This window comes from Acinonyx jubatus, chromosome A3 (assembly GCF_027475565.1).
Source record: "Acinonyx jubatus isolate Ajub_Pintada_27869175 chromosome A3, VMU_Ajub_asm_v1.0, whole genome shotgun sequence".
Classification (NCBI taxonomy): Eukaryota; Metazoa; Chordata; class Mammalia; order Carnivora; family Felidae; genus Acinonyx; species Acinonyx jubatus.
The window spans coordinates 72,600,681-72,622,842 of record NC_069388.1 but is presented as its reverse complement, the minus strand read 5'-3'; the positions used below and the strand labels follow the sequence as shown (position 1 = coordinate 72,622,842).

The 22,162-nt window shown below is 34.0% G+C and overlaps 1 protein-coding gene across 7 annotated transcripts in view; it reads left to right on the top strand.

The window, feature by feature from the left end:
* Nucleotides 1-22,162, top strand: part of CCDC88A (coiled-coil domain containing 88A) — a 134,635-nt gene that overhangs the window by 17,507 nt on the left and 94,966 nt on the right. For all 7 annotated transcript variants that reach the window (XM_053200618.1, XM_027072427.2, XM_027072426.2 and 4 more), the window contains exon 3: nt 15,265-15,373. In XM_053200618.1, the coding sequence (XP_053056593.1) occupies nt 15,265-15,373 (109 nt within the window). The remainder of the gene's footprint in view (nt 1-15,264; nt 15,374-22,162) is intronic.

Here is a 22,162-nt window from a genome sequence, read left to right as displayed (position 1 = left end):
CCAACAGACCCTGCCAGTCTGCCAGGTCAAAATTAGTTTTATAATAATATTAAGATGTAATTTGCCTTTGGGGCCTATGTTGGAAAAGCACAGGTGGGTAAAACTGTTGCCACCTTAGCTTGAATCAAGGAATGGTACCAAATTGTACTCTGATAGTCATCGTATTTTTCACACTGTTGTGTTCCTAGAGTTTAAAAGAAATCACGTTTCACTTAAAATGTTCTTGGTGAGGGGCACCTGGGTGGCTCAGTTGGTTGTGTCTGGCTCTTGATTTTGGCTCAGGTTGTGATCTCACAGATCCTGAGTTCGAGCCCCAAGTCAGCTCTGTGCTGACAGTGTGGAGCCTCCTTGGGATTCTCTGTCTCCCTCTCTCTCTGCTCCTCCCCTGCTCACAGTTTCTCTCTCTCTCTCCCCCCAAAAAATAAATATTAAAAAAAATGTTCTTGGTGAAGCAGTAAAAGTTAGTTTATTGAGTCTTGACCCTTGAGTACATTTCTTTTTAATATTCTGTAGGACAAAATGAAAAGTATGCATAAAACACTTCTGTTGCATAATAAAATGTGATGATTATCTCAAGGAAAAGCACTTACAATTTTTTTGAGTTGCAAGCTGAACAAGTCTCTGTTTTGTGGAACACTTTTGATGTGAAAATATGACAGACAAACTGGTTATTCAGGCTTGAGTATTGGGCAGACATTTTTTTCAAAAATGAACAAAGTGGGCCGGCCATTTCAAGAAAAACAAATGATTTTGTTGTCAGTGATAAAATTTGAATTACAGAAAACACGCACTTGGTAGCTTCTCAATAAAGACAGTTCTGATGATAATATAGGTGATATTATTCAATGTGAATTTTTATATTGAATAATAATGTGCATGTTTGGAAAATACATATAACTCAATGAATAAATATTTTCAAAATGATAATTCATGATAAGAAATCATGCATATGTTAGGGGTGCCTGAGTGGCTTAGTGGACTAAGTGTCCAACTCTTGATTTTGGCTCAGGTCATGATCTCATGGTTTGTGAGTTCGAGCCCCATGTCAGGCTCTGTGGCGACTGACTCTCTCTCTCTCTCTCTCTCTCTGTCTCTCTCTCTCTCTCAAATAAATAAACATTAAAAAAAAAATAAATCATGCGTATGTAAAACATGTATTCAAAATGCTAGATACACCAGTGGATTTTAATGTATAACAGTAAGAAGAGTTCACTGATAGGATTTCAGATTCCATATTGCAACTAGCTTTTAAGAAAGTACGACTTTACTGAAGTTTGGTAGTATCAAAGAAGAATATCAATAATTATCTTAAAGGACTATTAAAGTACTCTTTCTGATTGCATATATGTGTGAGGTTAATTTTCTTCACATAGCTTGAACATAATAATGTTTCACAACACATTGAATGCAGAAGCAGATTTAAGAATCCAGATGTTTTCTATTAAGCTAAACATTAAAGAGATTTACACAGTTGTAAAGAAATGTCACTCCCCACTAAAATTTTTTCTGTTTTTGGAAAAGATAGTTATTTATCATAAAAATGTTCTTTGTGCTTACAATGAGTTTGTTATTTTTAGATGGATTAATAAATTAATTTCTGATTCTTAATTTTAATTTCTAATGTAGTAAATATACATAGATATAACTCACCTAAACAAAAGCTCTTTAGAGTCCTTAGTAATGTTTATGAGTGGGAAGGGGTTCTCAAACTGAAAATTTGAAAAACAGCTTAATATTTGAAGGGCCCATGTTGACTCATTATAAGAAGTAAAAGGTAGATAGATATTCAGTCATTTCATCCAATTCAGATAAAATCAAAGTTAAATATATGTATAGTATTGGATTTTTATTCTTTTTGTGTCCATCTGCCTTTTTGTCTTTAATTAAAGCATTAATTCTCTTTGTTAAATCAGTGAGTATAATGCTGTCCTGCTAACTCAGTTGTGGGCTACCTAGAAAATGTCATAGATACTCTTCAACTTCTGAAGAGGTAACTTAATATATCTTTTTTTTTTTTAATGTTTATTATTTTACTAGAGAGAGTGTGGGAGCACGGGGAGGGGCAGAGAGAAAGGGAGAGAGAATCCCAAGCAGGCTCTGCACTGTCAGCATGGAGCCAGACACAGAGCTCCATCCCATAACCTGCAAGATCATGACTTGAGCTGAAATCAGGAGTTGGAGGCTTAACCGACTGAGCCACCCAGGCTACCCCACGTATCTTAAATTGTGAGAAAGTACATGAAGGAGGGCTATGTTGATGATCTCTGTGTGGTAATTATATGTCACACACCTCTCCAAAAGTTACTGTTCAGTCTTTGTGAAGATCATATTAGTTAAGATATGTGAAAATATCCTATAAATATATAAAAGATTATATTAGTATTACATTTTATTGTTTGCCATCATGCACAGTGATTGCTGTGAGAAGGGAGAGAAAGGTGAAGTGGTTCTTTTTTAAAAACCACTTATTTCCCTGATTGTACTCAAGACTGAGATACCTTACTACTTGGATAACCCTATATGGTGATGATGCTTACTTAGTTAATTATTTTTCATAAAGCAATCATTCTGGTATATGCACATTTGAAGTTAGATATGGAAATAACTTCAGATGTTTCATAGTGACATGCAAATGTTATATAGTTATATGTTACCATATAAAATATCTCAAAAATTAAAAAAATGTCTTTGTACAACTAGTTTCAAATTAGAATGGTATGATCAAAAACATGAGCACATGTAGTTGTTAAGCACCAACACTAAACAGATGGTTCAGGAGGATACATAACAGGCTTGCAGTCTGGGTAGAAGAGCAAAAAGCCATTAAAACTATCAGATTTCTGTTTCTCATAGATATTAGTCAATGAATAAGTAAAGACATAATCCTTAGTTATACAAGGACCAAATCTTAAAATCTTAGCATTATGGAATTGCTAACTTTCTCTTCATCTTTTACCCTAATTTAAAAATTACTGTATACAGTGGTAGATAATACTGTTGTCTGCTTATTGAAATTAAAGCATCTTGTCATAAGTAGGTCATTTATAAATGTGAAATTGCTCGAGGCCCTCTTTCACTGCCATGTTGCATTTAACTTCTGGTTGGACAAATTTCAACTATATTGCTAGGCTATTTTTCTTTAAAACATTTCTTAGTTTTCATCTTGTAAAAGGAAATGATTGATCTGGGATTATGTTGGCTTGGAAATAGCTATGTATGGTTAGAAAGTTACTTGCTCACATATCACATGTGTATCATTTAGTAGCTCATCTTTTATTTTAGTAAAAGGTCTTTCCAGACAAATTCTAAAAAAAAAAACTATGCTTTCAAAAAGAGTTTAATGAAAACTTCATTAATCATGACTCTGTATTCTGAATTAATCTTTGTTTAGCATTTTAAATGTTAAACATGAAAGACAGTATTTAGAATAATAAGAGTACAATTTCTTTTTAGAGAATTCTGGATTCATACTATACCCACTTTGTTTAAATTATTATACTGTGCCTTTTGTTGTTTGAAAAAAATGAACCTTAAAATACATGCAGGAGTGGAGTGCTTTCTGTCTTTAATGGAATGCATATTTTTACAGAAGAAATTTTTTATACTGTTTTATTTTCTTAAGTTCATTCATAGCCTGACAATTGTCTCATGACTCTGAATCTCTAGCACTGACTTCTACATGTACAGCCTCATTAAATGTGCTGCAGCTCAGTAACAGTCAAATACAATTACTTACCTTTTTTCCTAGAAGTAAATAAAATGGACAGCCTTCATGAAACGATTTTTTTCTTTTTTTGGCTGGTGTTTTTACTCTCTTTAAGAAATGTTTTACGTAGTTAAAAGGATTAGTTAATACTAAGGTTCATATTGAAAAATGGCAATCCATACCCTAATTTACCTCTCAGTTCTGTTTCCTAGAGTAAGAACTTTTAACTTTTTTAAAGCAATTTTGTCTGTCATGTACTGCCATTTATAGTGATAATATGCCTACCTTCATATTTCTTGATTTATCCCTTTTAGACATTGTCTATTGACTTCTGGATAATGGTAGATGAGATTTTAGCTTTTTTTTTTTTTTGCCATCTGTATATCTTCTTATCCTGTCCTTCTAATGTATTTATTACAAGTTGAGTTAAATCAGTAACCAGTATTCACATTAATATAACTATATAATGTTTTCTGCAGAGCCTACGTTTTTCTTTTGAAAAAAATACTATTTTTTCTGAAGTTACTACTTTTTTTGATGTACATAATTTTCAGTACATCTGGCCTTAACTCTTAAGCTATCTTTCATCAGAGTGGAGATTAGGACTTTTCAGACAGTTTCACCTGAGGGTAGTCTGTCCCTCTCACATAAAGAGATTGCATTCTCAGGGTGAAAGGGCTTGTGTTCTGTGATCCTAACATCTGTCATTGTGACCGTAACTCAAATTGGGCATGAATCAAATGGGAAACCATTTGAAAGTTTATCGCTCTCTAGGTCCATGCCTAGAGTGCTTAGCAGTTATCCTGGTTTCCCAAGTCCAGAAAGTTTATGGATAGGCTGTGATGTATTATTCATTGATTCTAAACAAGTAGGAACTTTCCAGTTCTGTTTGCACATTCTAAGATAACTCACAATAGATATGTAGATTAGAAACTGAAACTGAAGCTTTGAGTACCTAGTATCAGCCTGTTCTATCGAAGAACTCTATTATTTTGTTGGATTTCCAAATGAGTCTAGTAGATCACAGAAATCCTCTCAAACTCCATGTATTCACAGCAAAGATTTATAAACACAAAGCACCACAGTTTTATAAAAAAGATGCAGGAAACTTTCATCCCCCTATCTTTAAATAATCCCTGTTGAATGTGAGGTTAATTTTTGGTGTTGAAGTATTCTGCAAATTTTTCAAAATACTTTCTCTAGCTTTTCTAAGTTGCATTTTTCACTTTTTCCCAGATTCCTAAAATTTCATGTGCTATCCTTAGTGTATAAAAACTAAACTGCTCCCTCTTTTTGTATTCAGTATTGTCTTAATTGTTTCAAGGGATCTTTCTCACGGTTTAAAGAATTTAATATTAAATTTATCTTTAGAAAAAGTTCTTAAAAGATTTTGAGCAAACCAAAATTCTAAATTCTTAAAACTTGTTAATTTTTAGAAGAGCTTTATACAAAGGAGGCCAAAGGCTTTTCTGGCAACCGAGTAGAATTTGAAATACCATGTAAGGAATGTTGGGAATAAAAAATTTAAAAAGAACCTTTAAACTTTAAAGAATACATCAACTTAAGACAAAGAAACTTGGTACCAACACTGTCAAAGATAATGTTTACATTATAAAAGTTGTTAAAGTTGGAATGACATCACTCATGTTTATTAGAAATTGCACATCCAGGGGCGCCTGGGTGGCTCAGTCAGTTGAGCGTCTGACTTCGGGTCAGGTCATAACCTCACGGTTCGTGGGTTCGAGCCCTATATCAGGCTCTGTGCTGACAGCTCAGTGCCTGGAGCCTGCTTCAGATTCTGTGTCTTCCTCTCTCTCTGCCCCTCCCCTACTCACGCTCTGTCTTTCTCTGTCTCTCAAAAATAAATAAATGTAAAAAAAATTTTTTTAAAAAGAAATTACACATCCATCTTCATCTTAAAGTATAATCCAAATTATATATTATCACGTAATAATGGGCTTACATTATAAGTTTGTACAATTTTTTAGTTTATACTTTTAGTAGTAATATTGAAATCTTTCTTAAATATTTGTTGTCAGAATTAAATATCTGGGCTTATTAAAATATCAACTAAAATGAAGAGGAAATTAATATTCTTTAGTTTGGTTACTGACTGTGAAAACAGAATTAAGAATATGCTCAACCAATACAATAAAAACAGTGATTTGCTGTACATGTGGGTTTTATAGATAACATTGCTAAAATCTTTTCTTTTTGGTCTTTTCTTTGTTTTCCTGAATGAGCCTATCTGAGAAAAGGCTGAAAGACAGCGAAGGAAAAAAAGTCAAGGAGTCTAGGCAAATTACTCCTTTGGACTTAGATTTTCTGATTTAGATGAGTGAAAAACTAGGTAATCTCTAAAGTGTTTTTTAGGTCTGTTACCAGTGTGTGAATAGGAGGCAGTCACAGGTGAAAGGTATGTAAGGAGATTCAAATATAGGGTAAGGAAAATAAAAATAAGATAGAAGAAGGCTGAAAAAGAGAGATATTTACTGAATGTCTGTGATTGCAAATGAAATGTTTACGTAACTAACTGTAGGTTTACCTAACATGTTTGTTACTGGGGTTGTTCCTACTCTCCTCTCCCAATTACAGTTATCTGTGTACTTTTCTCCACAATGATAGATTGACTAAACTAAGGTTTTATATATTAATATGGCCACAGTAGGTACTCAGGATTTGTTTAACGCACTAAGTGTACCAGAGTGGATTATATAAAACAAGATTTTCCCTTCAGCATTCTGTGTTTTTAACCATGACTTCTTGATCATGCTTCTGTTTGTCTTTGTTTGCCATCACACATAATCTGACTTCTGCAATACAGTTTCCTTGTAAATAACTAGTTCTGGTTGGTGCTTTTACCTCAGAGACCCACTTTTCTAGTTAGACTCATTTGCCTTGGGCTATTCATTAATTCTCTTGTACTAGGCATAAATCAGTCACAGGTCAGATTTGGCCTGCTTTATTTAGTACCATATTCTCCCTTGTTTCTGTAGATCTCAAATTGTAGGTTAGGACTTTGTTATTCAACTGATCTTTGGTACACAGACCTTAGTGGGGGGTATCTATTCTAGACTGCCAAGTGAGTTATTAGCTTGGAGAATGTCATCTCATAACTTTTATTAGGAAGGAGCCATTTTTGAAGCACTATGCTTAGTCTCAGATTATTATTTTTATTTATTCATACAACATTGTTAAGATATATGCTAATTTTTAGAGATAAAAATGTGAATAAGATAAGGTTTCTGCTGTCAGGGTGCTTTTAGTCTAGTGAGAAAGTGAGAGGCATAAAGGCAATTTAGTATTAGAAGGCCTATGATAGAGTTATTTACCAAAAAAGGGAATAGTTGTTATACTATGGGGTGGAGCTGATGGAGTAAATAATCTGGGATTGTGAGGGTAATTCAGTATTATAAGATGTAACAGTGTAACTCACTATATTAGCATATTGAAAAAGAAGAATCAGATGGGAATGGATGCAGGAAAAATTGGATAAAATTCAGCACCCGTTTAGATACTGAATAAAGAATAGGAGGGAACTTAACTTGAAGGAAGGTATCTATCAGAAAATTACAGCAAACATATATTAATGGTGAAATGTTAAAAGCCGTCTTGTTAAATTTGAGGACAAGATAAGGATAGCTCTTATCTTCATTATTGTTTGTTGATGCAATAATTAAATAAAGTAAATAAAGAAATAGAAATAGAAATGAGGGGCGAATGGGTGGCTCAGTGGGTTGAGCGTCCAGCTCTCGGTTTTGGCTGTGCCAACAGCTTGGAGCCTGCTTGGGATTCTCGCTTTCCTTCTCTCTCTGCCCCTCTTCCACTTGTGCTGTCTCTGTCTCTCTCAAAATAAATAAATAAACTTAAAAAAAAAAAGAAATAGAAACAAGATATAGGATTAGAGAAGAGGAGATAACTGTCACTTGCTGATGATAGAATTTTTTTATACCTAGAAAACCCAAGAAAATGAACTTAATAAACTAAATTTTGAAAGGTGGTTAATCAGAAGTGCAATATACAAAAACAGCTTTCCTATTACATACTAGCAATGACCAAATACACAGTATAATAGAAAACAAATCCATTTCATAAACAAAAACCTAAATAAGAAAAAAATAACTTAAGTGTATGAGACTTTTGTGGGAAAACTTAAAAATGTTACTGATGGAAATGTCAGTCTTTATCAAATTATTATTATTAATAAGATTCTGATAATTCTCAAGGTTTTTCCATGAAAATAATAGTGAGGGGGCTTACTCTAATGGAATCAAGAAAATAATAAAAATAGTGATATTAATAAGGTTTTAAAGACAAGAATAGACAAATAGGCTAATGGAACACAACAGACTCCAAAAGTAGGCCCACACTTATATGGGATTCTAATATATCATAGAGATCAGGGGGAAATAAGCTCTTTAGTAATTGGTGTTGGGATAACTGATTACCAGTATGAAAAAACTACAAATTTAAGACAACCTCCGAAAAAACCAACAGACAACCCATTAGAATAAGAAAGTTTAGCAAGGTTTCTAAAGATAAGAGCAATCCATAAAAATTGATAGCTTCATAGATCAGTAGTAACCTATTAGCAAATATATTTTTAAAATATTACATTCACTGTAACAGCAAAAACTAGGAAGCATTTAAGCATATGTAATAAAAATTCTTCCTAGAGAAAATTATAAATTGGTTTGAAAAAGAGTTCAATTAGGGATATGACTCTAAAAGCATAGGCAACATAAGCAAAATTAGACAAATGGGATTGCATCAAAGTAAAAACTTATGTACAATAAAAGAACAATCAACAAAATGGAAAGGCAATCTATAATAGTTATCAGAGTAATTATATTAATAGATGGTGATCTATTGAATATTATAGGGAACCATGAGTGTGTATTGATATAAATAAGTAAATTGAAGATCAGATTATTGACATAGTTATTACAAAGTATGTTTTCACAAAATATTTAATAATTACTAAAGAAAAATAATGATTGTCATGGAGAAAACTGGCAGTTACTGGTTTAATCAAGTGATAAAAGGGAATATTATCAGTAACGGGACAAATTGAAATCATGCACCATCTCTTAGGATGCATTGAGAACAGCACAGCATCGCTTTTGTGTTTTTGCTGTCAAAGATACACAACCTGAACTTAATTATAACTCAGACACAGTCTAATCAAGTAAACCCAATTGAAGGACATTCTATGAATAACTGGTTTTAACCTTTTAAAGTGTTTGGGTCGTGAAATTCAAGGAAAGACAGAAACTCTTCCAAGCTGAAAGAAACTAACGGTGGAAATTCAGAGTATTAAATGAAAAGCGTGATTCTGAATTAGATCCTTTTCCTGTAAAGGACATCCATTATTATTTGGGAATAACAAACTTGAATGGAATCTAAAGATTGGATGGTAGTGATATATTATTGTTGATTTCATGATTTTGTGTTTTTATATGTGATTATATGTGTTTTTAGAAAATAAACACTAAAATATTTGGGAATTATTGGGTGTCAGGTTAGCAACTTATTCTCAGGAAGTTTAGGAAGAAGACCACTTATCCCTGCAACTTTTCTCTAAGTTTGATATTGCCCCCAAAATCACTTAGACTTCATTCTTTTCAGCCTGTTTTTTCTTTTCGCCCTCTTTCTCCCTGTGCTTTGGATTTTTTTATTGTTGTGTTTTTGGGTTCTCTAATCTTTTGCTACAGTCTCTTGTCTACTATTAAACACATGCAGTAAATTTTCCATTTCAGATACAGTATATATTTATTATTTAAAAAATTTTTCTTTTAGCTTTAGAAGTTCCATTTGGGTTTTTTTGAGTAGTTTCCATTTCTCTCCACATAATGTTAATGCTTTCCTTTAAGTCCTTTAATGTACAATTGGCCCTTGAATAACATAGGCTTGAACTGTGTGGGTCCACTTACACACAGGTATTTTCAACAAATACAGTAATGTAAATGTATTTTCTCTTATAATTTTCTTTTTTCTTCTAGTTTATTGTAAGAATACAGTATATATACATATACAAAATATGTGTTCATTGACTGTTTATGTTATTGGTAAGGCTCTGATCAATAGTAGGCTATTAGTAATTAAGTTTTGGGGGAATCAGAAGTTATATGTGGATTTTTGGCCATGCCAAGGGGTCAGCATCTCTAATCCCCATGTTGTTCAAGGGTCCACTGTATTTATAATAGCTTTTTAAAAGTCCTTATCTCTCATGATCTTCTTATGATCTCTTTCATTTCTGGGTCTGTTTCTATTGACTTTCCATTTTTCTTTCCTGGTCATGAATCATTTTTTTTCCTTTTCTGCATATCTAGTAATTTTTGATTGTAAAGAGGACATTTTGATCATTATATTATGGAGTATCTGGATCTTATCCTTTAAGGAGTGATGAATTTTATTTTGGCAGATTGTCATGTTGCTTGTAATCATCTTGATCCTTTCAAGGCTTATTTATAAGCTTTGTTGGGGAGGTTCTGGAATAGCTTTTACTTAACTGCTAGCTTTTTTTTTTTTTAAGTCTATTTATTTATTTAGAGAGAGACAGACAGCACAAGTGGGGAGTAGACAGAGAGAGAGGGAGAGAATGAGAATCCCAAGCAGGCTCCATGCTGCCAGCACAGTGCCCAAGGTGGGTCTTGAACCCACGAAACCATGAGATCACAACCTGTGCTGAAAGCAAGAGTTGGATGCCCAACCAACTGAGCCACCCAGGTACCCCTAGATTAGTCCTACTTCTAAGACATTTTTCTGAGGTCTTTACTAAATGTTGTGGATGTTTATTCAAGATTCCCTTTTCACTCTGGCTGATCAGAACTTGAATTTCTCCCTGCACTTGGTGAACTTTGGTTGTTACTTAGTTTGCAGCATTCCTGTGGTCGTCCTCTGCTCAGTCTTGTGGAATTTAGGGTACACAGGCAAACTTAGTATTTAGCGAAAATCTCAAGGGCATATATTTGGAGCTTTCTTGTGTATTAGGATAGTTCCCTTGTCTCTAGTATTATTTTCTGAAAATTTTAGTTACTTAAGTTTCCTTGAAGTCTAAGCTCTGTGTCCTTAAGTTTGGTGTGACTTGGGCTACACCTCCTGATACCTCATTCTGTAAAGTGCCTCACTACTTCGCTAGGGATTATAACCTTGTATTACCTGCTGTCCAAAGTCTGAAACAATTATTTTATGTTTTGTCTAGTTTTCTAGTTCTTTATGGCAAGAGGGCAAGTTTAGTACTAGCTGTTCTATCCTATTTGATATTCAGCTTATTTTGGTTGTATTATTTTCTCATCTAGTGTTGTGAACAATTCCACTGAATATGGTTGAACTGGCCCAGTGTTGGAGATTGACAGTGTGAGTTTGGTCACATGACAAAGGATCAATATGTTGGGAGTGCTGGCAAGATAATAGTTGAAATAAAGCAGTAATTCTCAGAATATGGTTTGAGGATCCTCTCAGGGGTTCCATAGATTCTCCTATGGAGAGAATTATCGCTTTATTTCAGAGTACATATCTTGGTAAGGCTAAATTTTCTTCATGTATGTCAATCAAAATACCACAAACAATAGATAAATGCAAAAGGTGAGCAGGCTGAAAGAAATTGAAGAAGACACAAAAAAATGGAAAAATATCCATGCTCATGGATTAGAAGAATAAATATTGTTAAAATGTCGATGCTACCCAAAGCAATCTATACATTTCAGTGCAATCCCAATCAAAATAACACCAGCATTCTTCACAGAGCTAGAACAAACAATTCTAAAATTTGTATGGAACCACAAAAGACCCTGAATAGCCAAAGTAATGTTGAAGAAGAAAATCAAAGCTGGGGCCATCACAATCCCGGACTTTAGCCTGTACTACAAAGTTGCAATCATCAAGACAGTATGGTATTTTCACAAAAACAGACACAGAGACCAATGAAATAGAGAAGAGAGCCTAGAACTGGACCCACACATGTATGGCCAACTAATCTTCGACAAAGCAGGAAAGAGTATCCAATGGAAAAGAAGACAGTCTGTTTAGCAAAACTGGTGCTGGAAGAACTGGACAGCAACATGCAGAAGAATGAAAGTGGACCACTTTCTTGTACCATACACAAAAATAAATTCAAAGTGGATGACAGACATAAATATGTGACATCAAAATCCTAGAGGAGAAAACAGGCAGCAACCTTTTTGACCTTGGCTGCAGCAACTTCTTACTTCACACATCTCCCAAGGCAAGGGAAATAAAAGCAAAAATGAACTGTTGGGACCTCCTCAAGATTAAAAGCTTCTACACAGCAAAGGGAACAGTCAACAAAACTAAAAGACAACCAACGGAACGAGAGAAGATATTTGCAAACAACATATTGGATAAAGGGTTAGTATCCAAAATCTATAAAGAACTTACCAAACTCAACACCTGAAGAACAAATAATCCAGTGAAGAAATGGGCAGAAGGTATGAATAGACACTTCACCAAAGAAGGCATCCAAATGGCTAACAGACACATGAAAGATGGTCAACATCACTCATCATCAGGGAAATAGAAATCAAAACCACATTGAGATACCACCTCACACCAGTCAGAGTGGCTAAAAGTAACTCAGGAAACAACAGATGTTGGCAAGGATGTGGGAAAGGAGAACCCTCTTGCACTGTTGGTAGGAATGCAAACTGGTGCCCCATTGTGGAAAACAGTGTGGAGGGTCCTCAAAAACTTAAAAATGGAATTTCCCTATGACCCAGCAATAGCACTACTAGGAATTTATCTAAAAGATATAGGAGTGCTGATTTATAGGGGGCACATGTACCCCAATGTTCATAGCAGCCCTGTCAACAATAGCCAAATGATGGAAAGAACCCAAATGTCCATCAACTGATGAATGGATAAAGAAGATGTGGTTTATATATACAATGGAATACTACTTGGCAGTGAAAAAGAATGAAATCTTGCCGTTTGTAACAATGTGGATGGAACTAAAGGGTATTTAATACTACGTGCAATAAGTCAGTCAGAGAAAGACAGATACCATATGTTTTCATTCATATGTGGAATTTGAGAAACTTTACAGAAGACCATTGAGGAAGGGAAAGAAAAAAAAAATAGTTACCGAGAGGGAGGCAAACCATAAGAAACTCTTAAATGCAGAGGGCAAACAGAAGGTTGATGGGGGCGGGGAAAATGGGTGATGGGCATTGAGGAGGGCAATTGTTGGGATGAGCCCTGGGTGTTGTATGTAAGTGATGAATCATGGGAATCTACTCCCAAAGCCAAGAGCACACTGTATACACTGTGTGTTAGCTAACTTGACAATAAGTTATATAAAAAAATAAAGAGATGTGTAAAAATAGTAAAACAATGCTATTCTCATTAATTTTTTGTTTGATATTTTTAAACGTGAAATTTATTATTTTTAAAAATGACTTAATAAGTAACTGTGATATCTTCTCAGTTTTAATTTCTGTTACAGTAAATATAGCCCATGAAAACAAAAGTTGTTTGGAGCCTAAAAGTTTGAGAATTACCAAAATACAGCACCGTAGAGTCTAATCTGTCTGGGGAAGGACTTGAAGGCATTAGGATTGTAATGGACTGGGTACAAAAGGGAAGGATTAAGGAATGAGAGGTTTCTATTCAGTTCCTATTCTCTGTTGTATAGCTATCAATTTCTTCTCTGCATTCTTGTGTGGAGGTACTGCATTTAAAGTCATAATCATAGGATAGTACTCTGTCCCAATAACTGCTTAGGTTCCTGCTTTATGATATGTATTCAGCCCTTGCATAGGGAGTCCTGATTTATTGTCTGCCGTTTCACTTTGCAATGTCTTTATCCAGCCTGACCTCTTTGCCCTAATGAGGAACTAGCTCTTACCTGCTTATGTTCTGGCATGGATTTACTCTTCTGTTCTAGTGCAACCACTTGAATTTCCTATTCTTAAAAAGAATATAAGTATTTGTCTGTTTGTCTTATTACACTTAGCATAACGCCCTCAAGGTCCATTTGACTGTTGCAGGTGGCAGAATTTCTTTTCTCATGGATGAATAATAATTTTAATACATATATAAGGTGTGTGTATCTCACATCTTCTTTATGCATTTATCTGTTGATGGACAGTTTGTTTTCCTGTGTTGGCTATTGTAAATAATACTGCAGTGAACATGCAGATATCTTTTTGAGATTCTGTTTTCATTTCCTTTGGCATATATATTGAGAAGTGGAGTTGCTGATTATATGGTAGTTCTGTTTTTAATTTTTCATGAACCTCCATGGTGGTTGCAACAATTTACATTCCTAACAACAGTGCACGAGAGTTCCCTTTCTTCCACATCCTTGCCAAAACATTTGTTATCACTTACATTTTTGATGTAACCATTTTAACAGACATGAGGTGATTCTTAATTATGGTTTTGATTTGTGTTTTTTTGATTACTGATGTTGAGTACCTTTTCATGTACCTATTAGCCATTTGTAGGTCTTTTTTAGAAAAAATGTCTATTCAGTTCCTCTGCCCATTTTAAAATCAGATTGTTTCATTTTTTGTTGTTGTATGAGCTTTTTATGTATTTTGAATATTAACCCCCCTTATCAGATATATGATTTGAAAAATACTTTCTCCCATTCCATAAGTTGACTTTTCATTTCGTTGATGGTTTCCTTTGCTGTGCAGAAGCTTTTTGGTTTTATATAGTCACACTTGTGTATTTTTACTTATATTGCCTTTTTTTTTGGTTGTGATTGAATTTCTCATTCTTAACCATGGTCTAACTTTTTTTTTTTCAGTTTCTGCTACTTCAGAATCCTTCAACCATTTGCTTTCATTGAATCTGTATAGTTTACCTAAGATTAAAGTATTAACCTGTGTCATAACTGCATTCTTTAACTTCTGTGGAACAGTGGCTGCTCACATATAGTCCCCATTATCTATTGAGGAGATACACCATTTCTTGGTTATTAGCTCATATTTTATAATCTTGATTTATTTATTTTTTATTTAAGAATTTTTTTAATATTTGTTTATTTTTGAGAGACACAGAGAGAGAGAGAGAGAGAGAGAGAGACAGAACATGAGCGGGGAAGGGACAGAAAGAGTGGGAGACAAAGATTTCTAAGCAGGCCCCAGCCTCTGAGCTGTCAGCACAGAGCCTGATGCAGGTCTCAGACTCATGCACTGTGAGATCATGACCTGAGCCAAAGTTGGATGCTTAACTGACTGAGCCACCCAGGCGTCCCACAGTCTTGATTTAAATAGATGTATTTTGGGTGATGGAAATAAATATATTTGAAAGAAAGAAGAGGTTATTCATCCCAGGAAGATGGGGAAACAAAATGAGAATGAAGAGAAATATGTAACTTATGTTTCAAATTTATTTTGCCATTGTCTTAGAAATATCAGATGCATTTATATTAATTAGAAGCACAGAACACATCATCTGTCCTTTGGGTCATCTCTGTTAATGCAGATGGATACACATTTTTTAATGTGGTTATTTTCAGTCACCTATAGATTGATACATGTATTTGAGTGTAATTTTAGTTTAAAGCATTTTGTTAAAATTTCTTACAGCAATCCTAAATCGGAAAGTCAGAGAGTAAATAAAAAGGTCAACAATGATGCATCACTTAGAATTCATAATCTATCCATTTTGGTGAGACAGATAAAACTTTATTACCAGGTAAGTGGTCCTTTTTCTTCATTTAGTATTATAATTAATGTTTATGTATTCATATTTTTTGTATAATAACAAAAGGTATTATTTACCTAGAATATACTAAATGCTAATTATTATGTGTCAGATACTGGTTTATTTGCTGGAGATAGAGTAGAATTGACATAATCCATTTCTTATGCAATATTAAAGATACAAGCAAACACTTCATATTACCTAATTTTAAAAATAATTATTGTACTTTATGAAACTTTAAAACCAGTTCCCAGTTTCTGAGAGCTTGCATAGTGCAACACTTTGTTAGGCTACTTGAATTATGCCTTTGAAAAGTGTACTTTTTATTGTCCTTGTTTAAAATTAAATTAGATGCATAGTTCGTGGTTTAAATATGAGCATTTTCCAGGCTATCAGTACACCTCTACAAATCACCATAGGTGCATTACACAAATTTTGGTATGTTGTATTTTTTAAAATATTTATTTTTTGCATTTTCTCATTTTTTGATTTCTTTTTCCACTTGAGGTATTTAGAAATACGCCTTTAGATTTCTGAACATAGGGTATTTTTCAAGCACTCTTTTTTGGTTTTTATTTTTGGTCAAAGAAAATGGCTTTTGTGATACTGATTCTTTGACATTTGTTAATAATTACTCGGCTTGGCCTATTATGTTGTCACATTTTATTAAAGTTTGATGTGTGCTTCAGAAAGATAGGTATTCTCCAGTTTTTTGGGGGGCAGAGTCAGAGCAAGCTTGTTTGTTAATTGCATTTTTCAAACTTCCATAGCCTGATTAATTTTGTCTCTTGATCTATCAGTTATTGAGAAAGATGAGTTGGAATCTCTTATTATGATGATAGATGTGTCAAGTTTTCCTTTATACAGTTGAAAGCTCTATGATTGAATGCAAATGAGTTTTAAATGTTTAAATTATTATGGTGAATTGTACCATTTATAAGTTTCCTCATATTTTTTTCTACTGGTGTAAATGTTTTTTATCCTACTTTTTTTTTTTTTATAGGCCACTCTTGAAATTACACCTTCCATTCTTACCTAGCAAAAAAAAGGCCAAAATTACTTGGTATTTTTACTCTTTTATGTAATAGTTCCATGATGTTAGAGTGCTTTAACTCCATTTATTTCCCTTTATGATCTTTAAGCTGTTCTTGTCTTGTGTTTTCTTTTTTAAAAACCCCATAAATTAGATACTGAAAGTATTAAAACCCCATAAATTTAAAAACCCCATAAATTAGATACTGAAAGTAGTGTTAAATAAATAGATTCAGTGTTCCTTTAGATCAAACTATGTGTTTTCCTCCCGCCCCCCCCCCCCCCAACAAGGTTTTCTTTTGTACCTCAGAATTCTATTTGGTATTATTTTCTTACTGAAGTATATCTTTAAATATTTATTTAAAGAGGGCTTGTTGATGGTAAACTTTCTCAATGTTTTATTTGTCCAAGAATGCCTTTATTTTACCCTTGTTCTTGAAAGATCATTTTATTGGGTATGCAATTCTTTAACAATTACTTTTCTCTCAGTGTTTTACAGATTTTATTCTTGGGATTCCTTTCAGTTCTAGAGATGTCAGCTATTAGTCTAATTTTTGTTCCTAGGTTAAACTTTATCTCCTGGTTGCTAATATTGTCTCTTCTCATGTCTGTTTCCTTTTATATTAGCCTGATATCCTTCAGGTATTTCTATTACATGTTTATTAGTTTCTTACTCTATCCCCCATGTTCATTAAACTTTCTTTTACCTTATCAGTCTTGTACTGTATTCTGAGTATTTTTTTCAGGACTATCTCTCCAGTTTGCTAATATTGCCTTTCATATGTGTCAGATGTTCTGTTTAACCCACTGATTAACTTTAGATTCAGTAATTACATCCTTTCTTTGTAGAAGTTCTGTTTGATTCTTTATATCTTTGCCTTTTCATGTTGTTATTAATAATTCTTTTAATTCCTTTATTTCTTCAGAAATTAAAAAAATTTTTCTATTTTAGATTTTATGCCTGATAATTCCAAAATCTGAAGTCAGATCCGTGGGGATCTGAACCTGCATTTTGTTTTCAGTTTGCTGTTTCTTATGGTGGTGGTGGCAGCAGGGGCAATGGTGTGTGTGTGTGTGTGTGTGTGTGTGTGTGTGTGTGTGTGTGTGTGTGTAATTGTGACCTTATTTTGGGTGGGAGGGGATTTGTCTGTGGGAATACTTTGTGTCTGGGCCAAAGATGTATTGCTCCAGAGAGAATTTGTTTTATTTGTGCAACAATCCCAGAACCATTTTATTTTAAGCAGCTCTATACTTAGAAGCAATACTTGTATACTATACAAAACTAGAAAAGATGACAAAATACAAACATACTTCTAATGCCTGGAGAGTACCTCTATTAGTGCCTGAATATGTGGATTTCTGAATCTCTTTCTCTGCATTTGTGTGTATGTAAATTATGTGTTTACATTTTTTTTTTAAGCTGGTGCTACATTATTGCAAATCCTTAGGGAAATAACCCTCCTCAGTCTCTACCAAAGGCCAAGAAAAACAGCTTCTTTCTTGTCTTCCTTTGTAGGGTTCAGGTTTTTGTTTTGTTTTATCTTTTAACTGAGGATTATCTTTTTATTTTCTTTTGAGCTCAGTCATTTTAAAAGAAATTTTTAAAAATTATCTAGCATTTTTTGGATTCCTTCCTTCCTTTCTAATATCTAGTACTCCTTGTCAGAAATAAGTCTGTGCTAGATTTTTTTATAAACTTTTGTTTATTATTTGCCAGTATTCCAGCTGTCATTTTCCTTCAGTTGATATGAGTAAGTTAGGTTTTATGATACATCTGTTTTGCCTTTTAATGTTGTTTGATATCAGTATTTTCAGATATGAAACAAATGACTAGATTAAGTGATACAGTGGCTTATTTTGACAGTCTTCAGTTTTGTTCTTTAAAACAATGCTGTGGGGCACCTGGGTGGCTCAGTTGGTTAAGTGTCTGACTTCAGCTCCGGTTATGATCTCACGGTCTGTGAGTTCGAGCCCCGCATCGGGCTCTGTGCTGGCAGCTCAGAGCCTGGAGCCTGCTTCTCATTCTGTGTCTCCCTCTCTCTCTGCCTCTCCCCAACTCATGCTCTCTCTCTCAAAAATAAATAAAACTTGAAAAAAAATTAAAAAAAAACAATGCTGGATTTTTGGTTTTACACTATCTTTAGAGAGATGGAAGTTTGCCTTGAAACTTTGAATGAGACTCCTTGGAAGGCAAAGGGATTTCTGCATCAGAATCTTAAATCAGTTGTCAGTGCAACCTAATTCTGTATTGTATACCGCTGCTTTTATTTTCTAAACAGCTTTATTTAGATGTACTTCATATACCGTATAATTAACCCATTAAAAATGTCCAATTCAGAGGTTTTTAGTATATTTAGAATAACCAATTTTAGAATAGCTTTGTCACTCCAGAAAGAAACCCTATATCTAAAAGCAGTTACTCCTATTTTCCCTGTCCTGCACACACATTTACCACCACCACCACCACCACTACCACCACCACCACTCCAGCACTAGGCAGTTGCTAAAATCTATTTTTGTCTCTGTATATTTGCCTGTTCTGGACATTTCATAAAAATGGAATTGTACACTATGTGGTCTTTTGTTACTGACTTCTTTTACCTAGCATAATGATTTCGAGGTTCATTCATGTTGTAGCATGAAGTAGTATTTCTTTTTTATTAAACTACTGCTTCTTTTTTATTAAACTTTGTCTTCCTCCTGCCTAAAGCTAAGTGTTGAAATTACCTTTTTATTAATCATGTTAATCTAACGATGTTGTAGTCACCAAGAAATTTGGGAAGGATAGAATTGTGAAATCCATCAGTTCAATAGTTTAAATAAGTGGTCCTCAATGGAGGGTGCTTTTATCCCCCAGGGGACATTTGGCAGTGATTAGAGACATTTTTGGTTCTTACACCTAGGAATACTACTAGTGTTTAGTGGGTAGAAGCCAGGAATACAGCTAAGTGTCTTATAGTGCGCAGCACAGTTTCCCAAAACTAAGAATTATCCAGCCCAAAATGTTAATAGTGCCAGAATTGAAAAGCCCAAATGTTTATCATGCCTGGTGATTTTATTATTAGTATTTTGACTTGTGTTGAGTTGACACCATTTTTTTTAGACACATCTGTAATATTTCATTAACATTTGCTGGATGACCACTTATATATTCTTTTCTTTTTATTAATCTGTTTGAATACCAATGGACTAACTTAGGGTTAGACATGAATGAATATCTTAACATTTTGTCAGTGTTGTTTCAGATACTTAAAACACAAAACATTACTGAAGATTGAAATTCTCCTTGTATTACTCCCTTGTGTTTTTCCTGTAGAGCCAGTTTACCAGACTACTTCTGCCATCAACCCAGTGCTTCATATTCTTAGATAAAATGTTTCCAAGACACTTCTAAACTTTTTTTTAAATGCTTATTTACCTTGAGAAAGAGATGGAGAGCAAGCAGGGAAGGGGCAGAGAGAGAGGGAGACAGAATCCCAAACTCCATGCTGTCAGCGTGGAGCCTGATGCGGGGCTTGATCCCATGCTCCATAAGATCATGTCCTGAACCAAGATCAGGAGTTGGACACTTAACTGACGGAGCCACCCAGGCGCCCCCAGGACAGTTCTAAAGTATCTTCAGGAATAGATCAACTGTCTTATTTACACAATTAATTGATTTGCTAATTTTTTTTCCTCATATATGTAACCAAGACACACATGGCCTGGTTTAATATAAGACAGATTTCAAGTTAAAGTCTAAATCAGTGCAGTTTTTGTCACCTGTTAAATTACCTGTTTTTTGGAAAAATCAAAATTTTCCCTGAAATCTATTAAAACTACCAAAAATATTTATTTATATCTCATATGCTCCTCAGAAAAAGTATTGAGGTAAAATATTGTCACACATTATAGTGGGTCTGTTTCACAAAAGGAAAATGAATTTGGGTATGCTAAAATTCATAAATGTGTGTCTCCAAATTTTTTTTAATGGGTTGGTAGGAATCAGGGTCATCTTGTAGAAATGGTTCCCAGGGAGAAAAGAAGATTGACAGAATACCCTGAAATGATTATTAGTGGAAGGAATTATTTCATTGAATCTTTTTAGTAATGATAGGTAAACTTAAGTGTCAGTATTACTCCTTTTTTTCATTTTAATGATTTGGAATATGTACAAGCTCAGTAAGAATTACACTGTCATTCAGATTTCCTCTCTTTTCTGCTACGTGTTATTGAATGCTAAGGCATTGGGGCTACAGTGGTGAACACAACAAACCATGTCCCTCATCTCATGGAACTTAGCAGTTTTATTAGAGGGATAATAGACAAGTAAATGACTAAATAAAATACTTTTGATTGTGATAAATAAGTACAATGAGGGAGTAATAATAAGAGGTCTTGAGAGAAATAACTGGTGAGAATAGATTGTGAGAAGTTCATTGAACATGCACTTCTTCATGTTTAGTGGCAGTTAGACCTTTTGCAAATAAATATTTGAAATTTTCAAGTCAGAAATAAGTAAGCTATAACTATCATGTAAAATTACCTAGGCTCTTTGAATTTTTAAAAAGCGTTATTTTTATTCCTGTGAATGAATAGTGAACTTGATTATCAGAGACACAGTTTGCTAGTAAAATCTTAGTCCATTTTTATAATTCTGTCAGCAGCAGTGTTTGTCTTGACTACTGTGCCTGCAGTTTAAATAAGTACTGAATGAAGCAAGGTGGTTCCTCAACTACCACTAAAATAATAAGCTGAATCATTTGAGGCTCAGAAAAAAAAGAATACTATTAGGAAATTTAAATTTATTGGGACGTTTTTGTATGGTTAATGTCGTTAATACTAAAAAGAAATGGTCTGGTACCATTAATCTAGTTGCCAGAGAAAGGTGGTACTTATTAAGGTTTTTGTTTAATATGTGTTATAATAGCCAATATTTGGATTATTAATAAAATATAGTAGCCAAGGAAATGAGACTCTTTGTTTTTTGTACAACACATACTTGATATCGTATTTTTGACATTTTGGTCAGATGTTCTTCCCTTTTTTTTAAACAAGTTAAAAAAACTTTTTTGTTAATGTTTATTTATTTTGGAGAGAGAGACACAGAGCATGAGCGGGGGAGGGGCAGAGAGAGGGAGACAGAATTTACATCAGGCTCCAGGCTCCAAGCTGTCAGCATAGAGCCGATGCGAGGCTCGAACCCACAAACTGCAAGATCATGACGTGAGCCAAAGTCGGCCACCCAACAGCTAAGCCACCAAGGTGCCCGAAATGTTCTTTCCTTTTAATGCCATTCATTTACTTTTTTTTTATAGACTACTAAAATGTAAAATGTCTTAATTCTTTTCACTAGTAACACAGATAAAAGTATAAATACAAATATTATAAATGTAATTATGTTTGAATTTTTAAAATAGGTCGTGTCTTATTTTTTAAATATTTTTTATGTTTATTCATTAAAAAGATTTTTTTTAATGTTTATTTATTTTTGACAGAGCATGAGCGGGGGAGGGGCAGAGAGAGAGGGAGACAAAGAATCTGAAGCAGGCTCCAGCCTCTGAGCTGTCAGCACAGAGCCTGACACAGGGCTTGAACCCATGAACTGTGAAATCATGACCTGAGCCAAAGTCAGACACTTAACTGACTGAGTCACCTAGGTGCCCCTATATCATCAGTCTTAGAGAAGAGACTCTTATATTTTAGAAATCTTTGAAACTTATGTTCAGTACTATAGTATTGTGCAGTTTTAGTAACAGCATTTTGCTC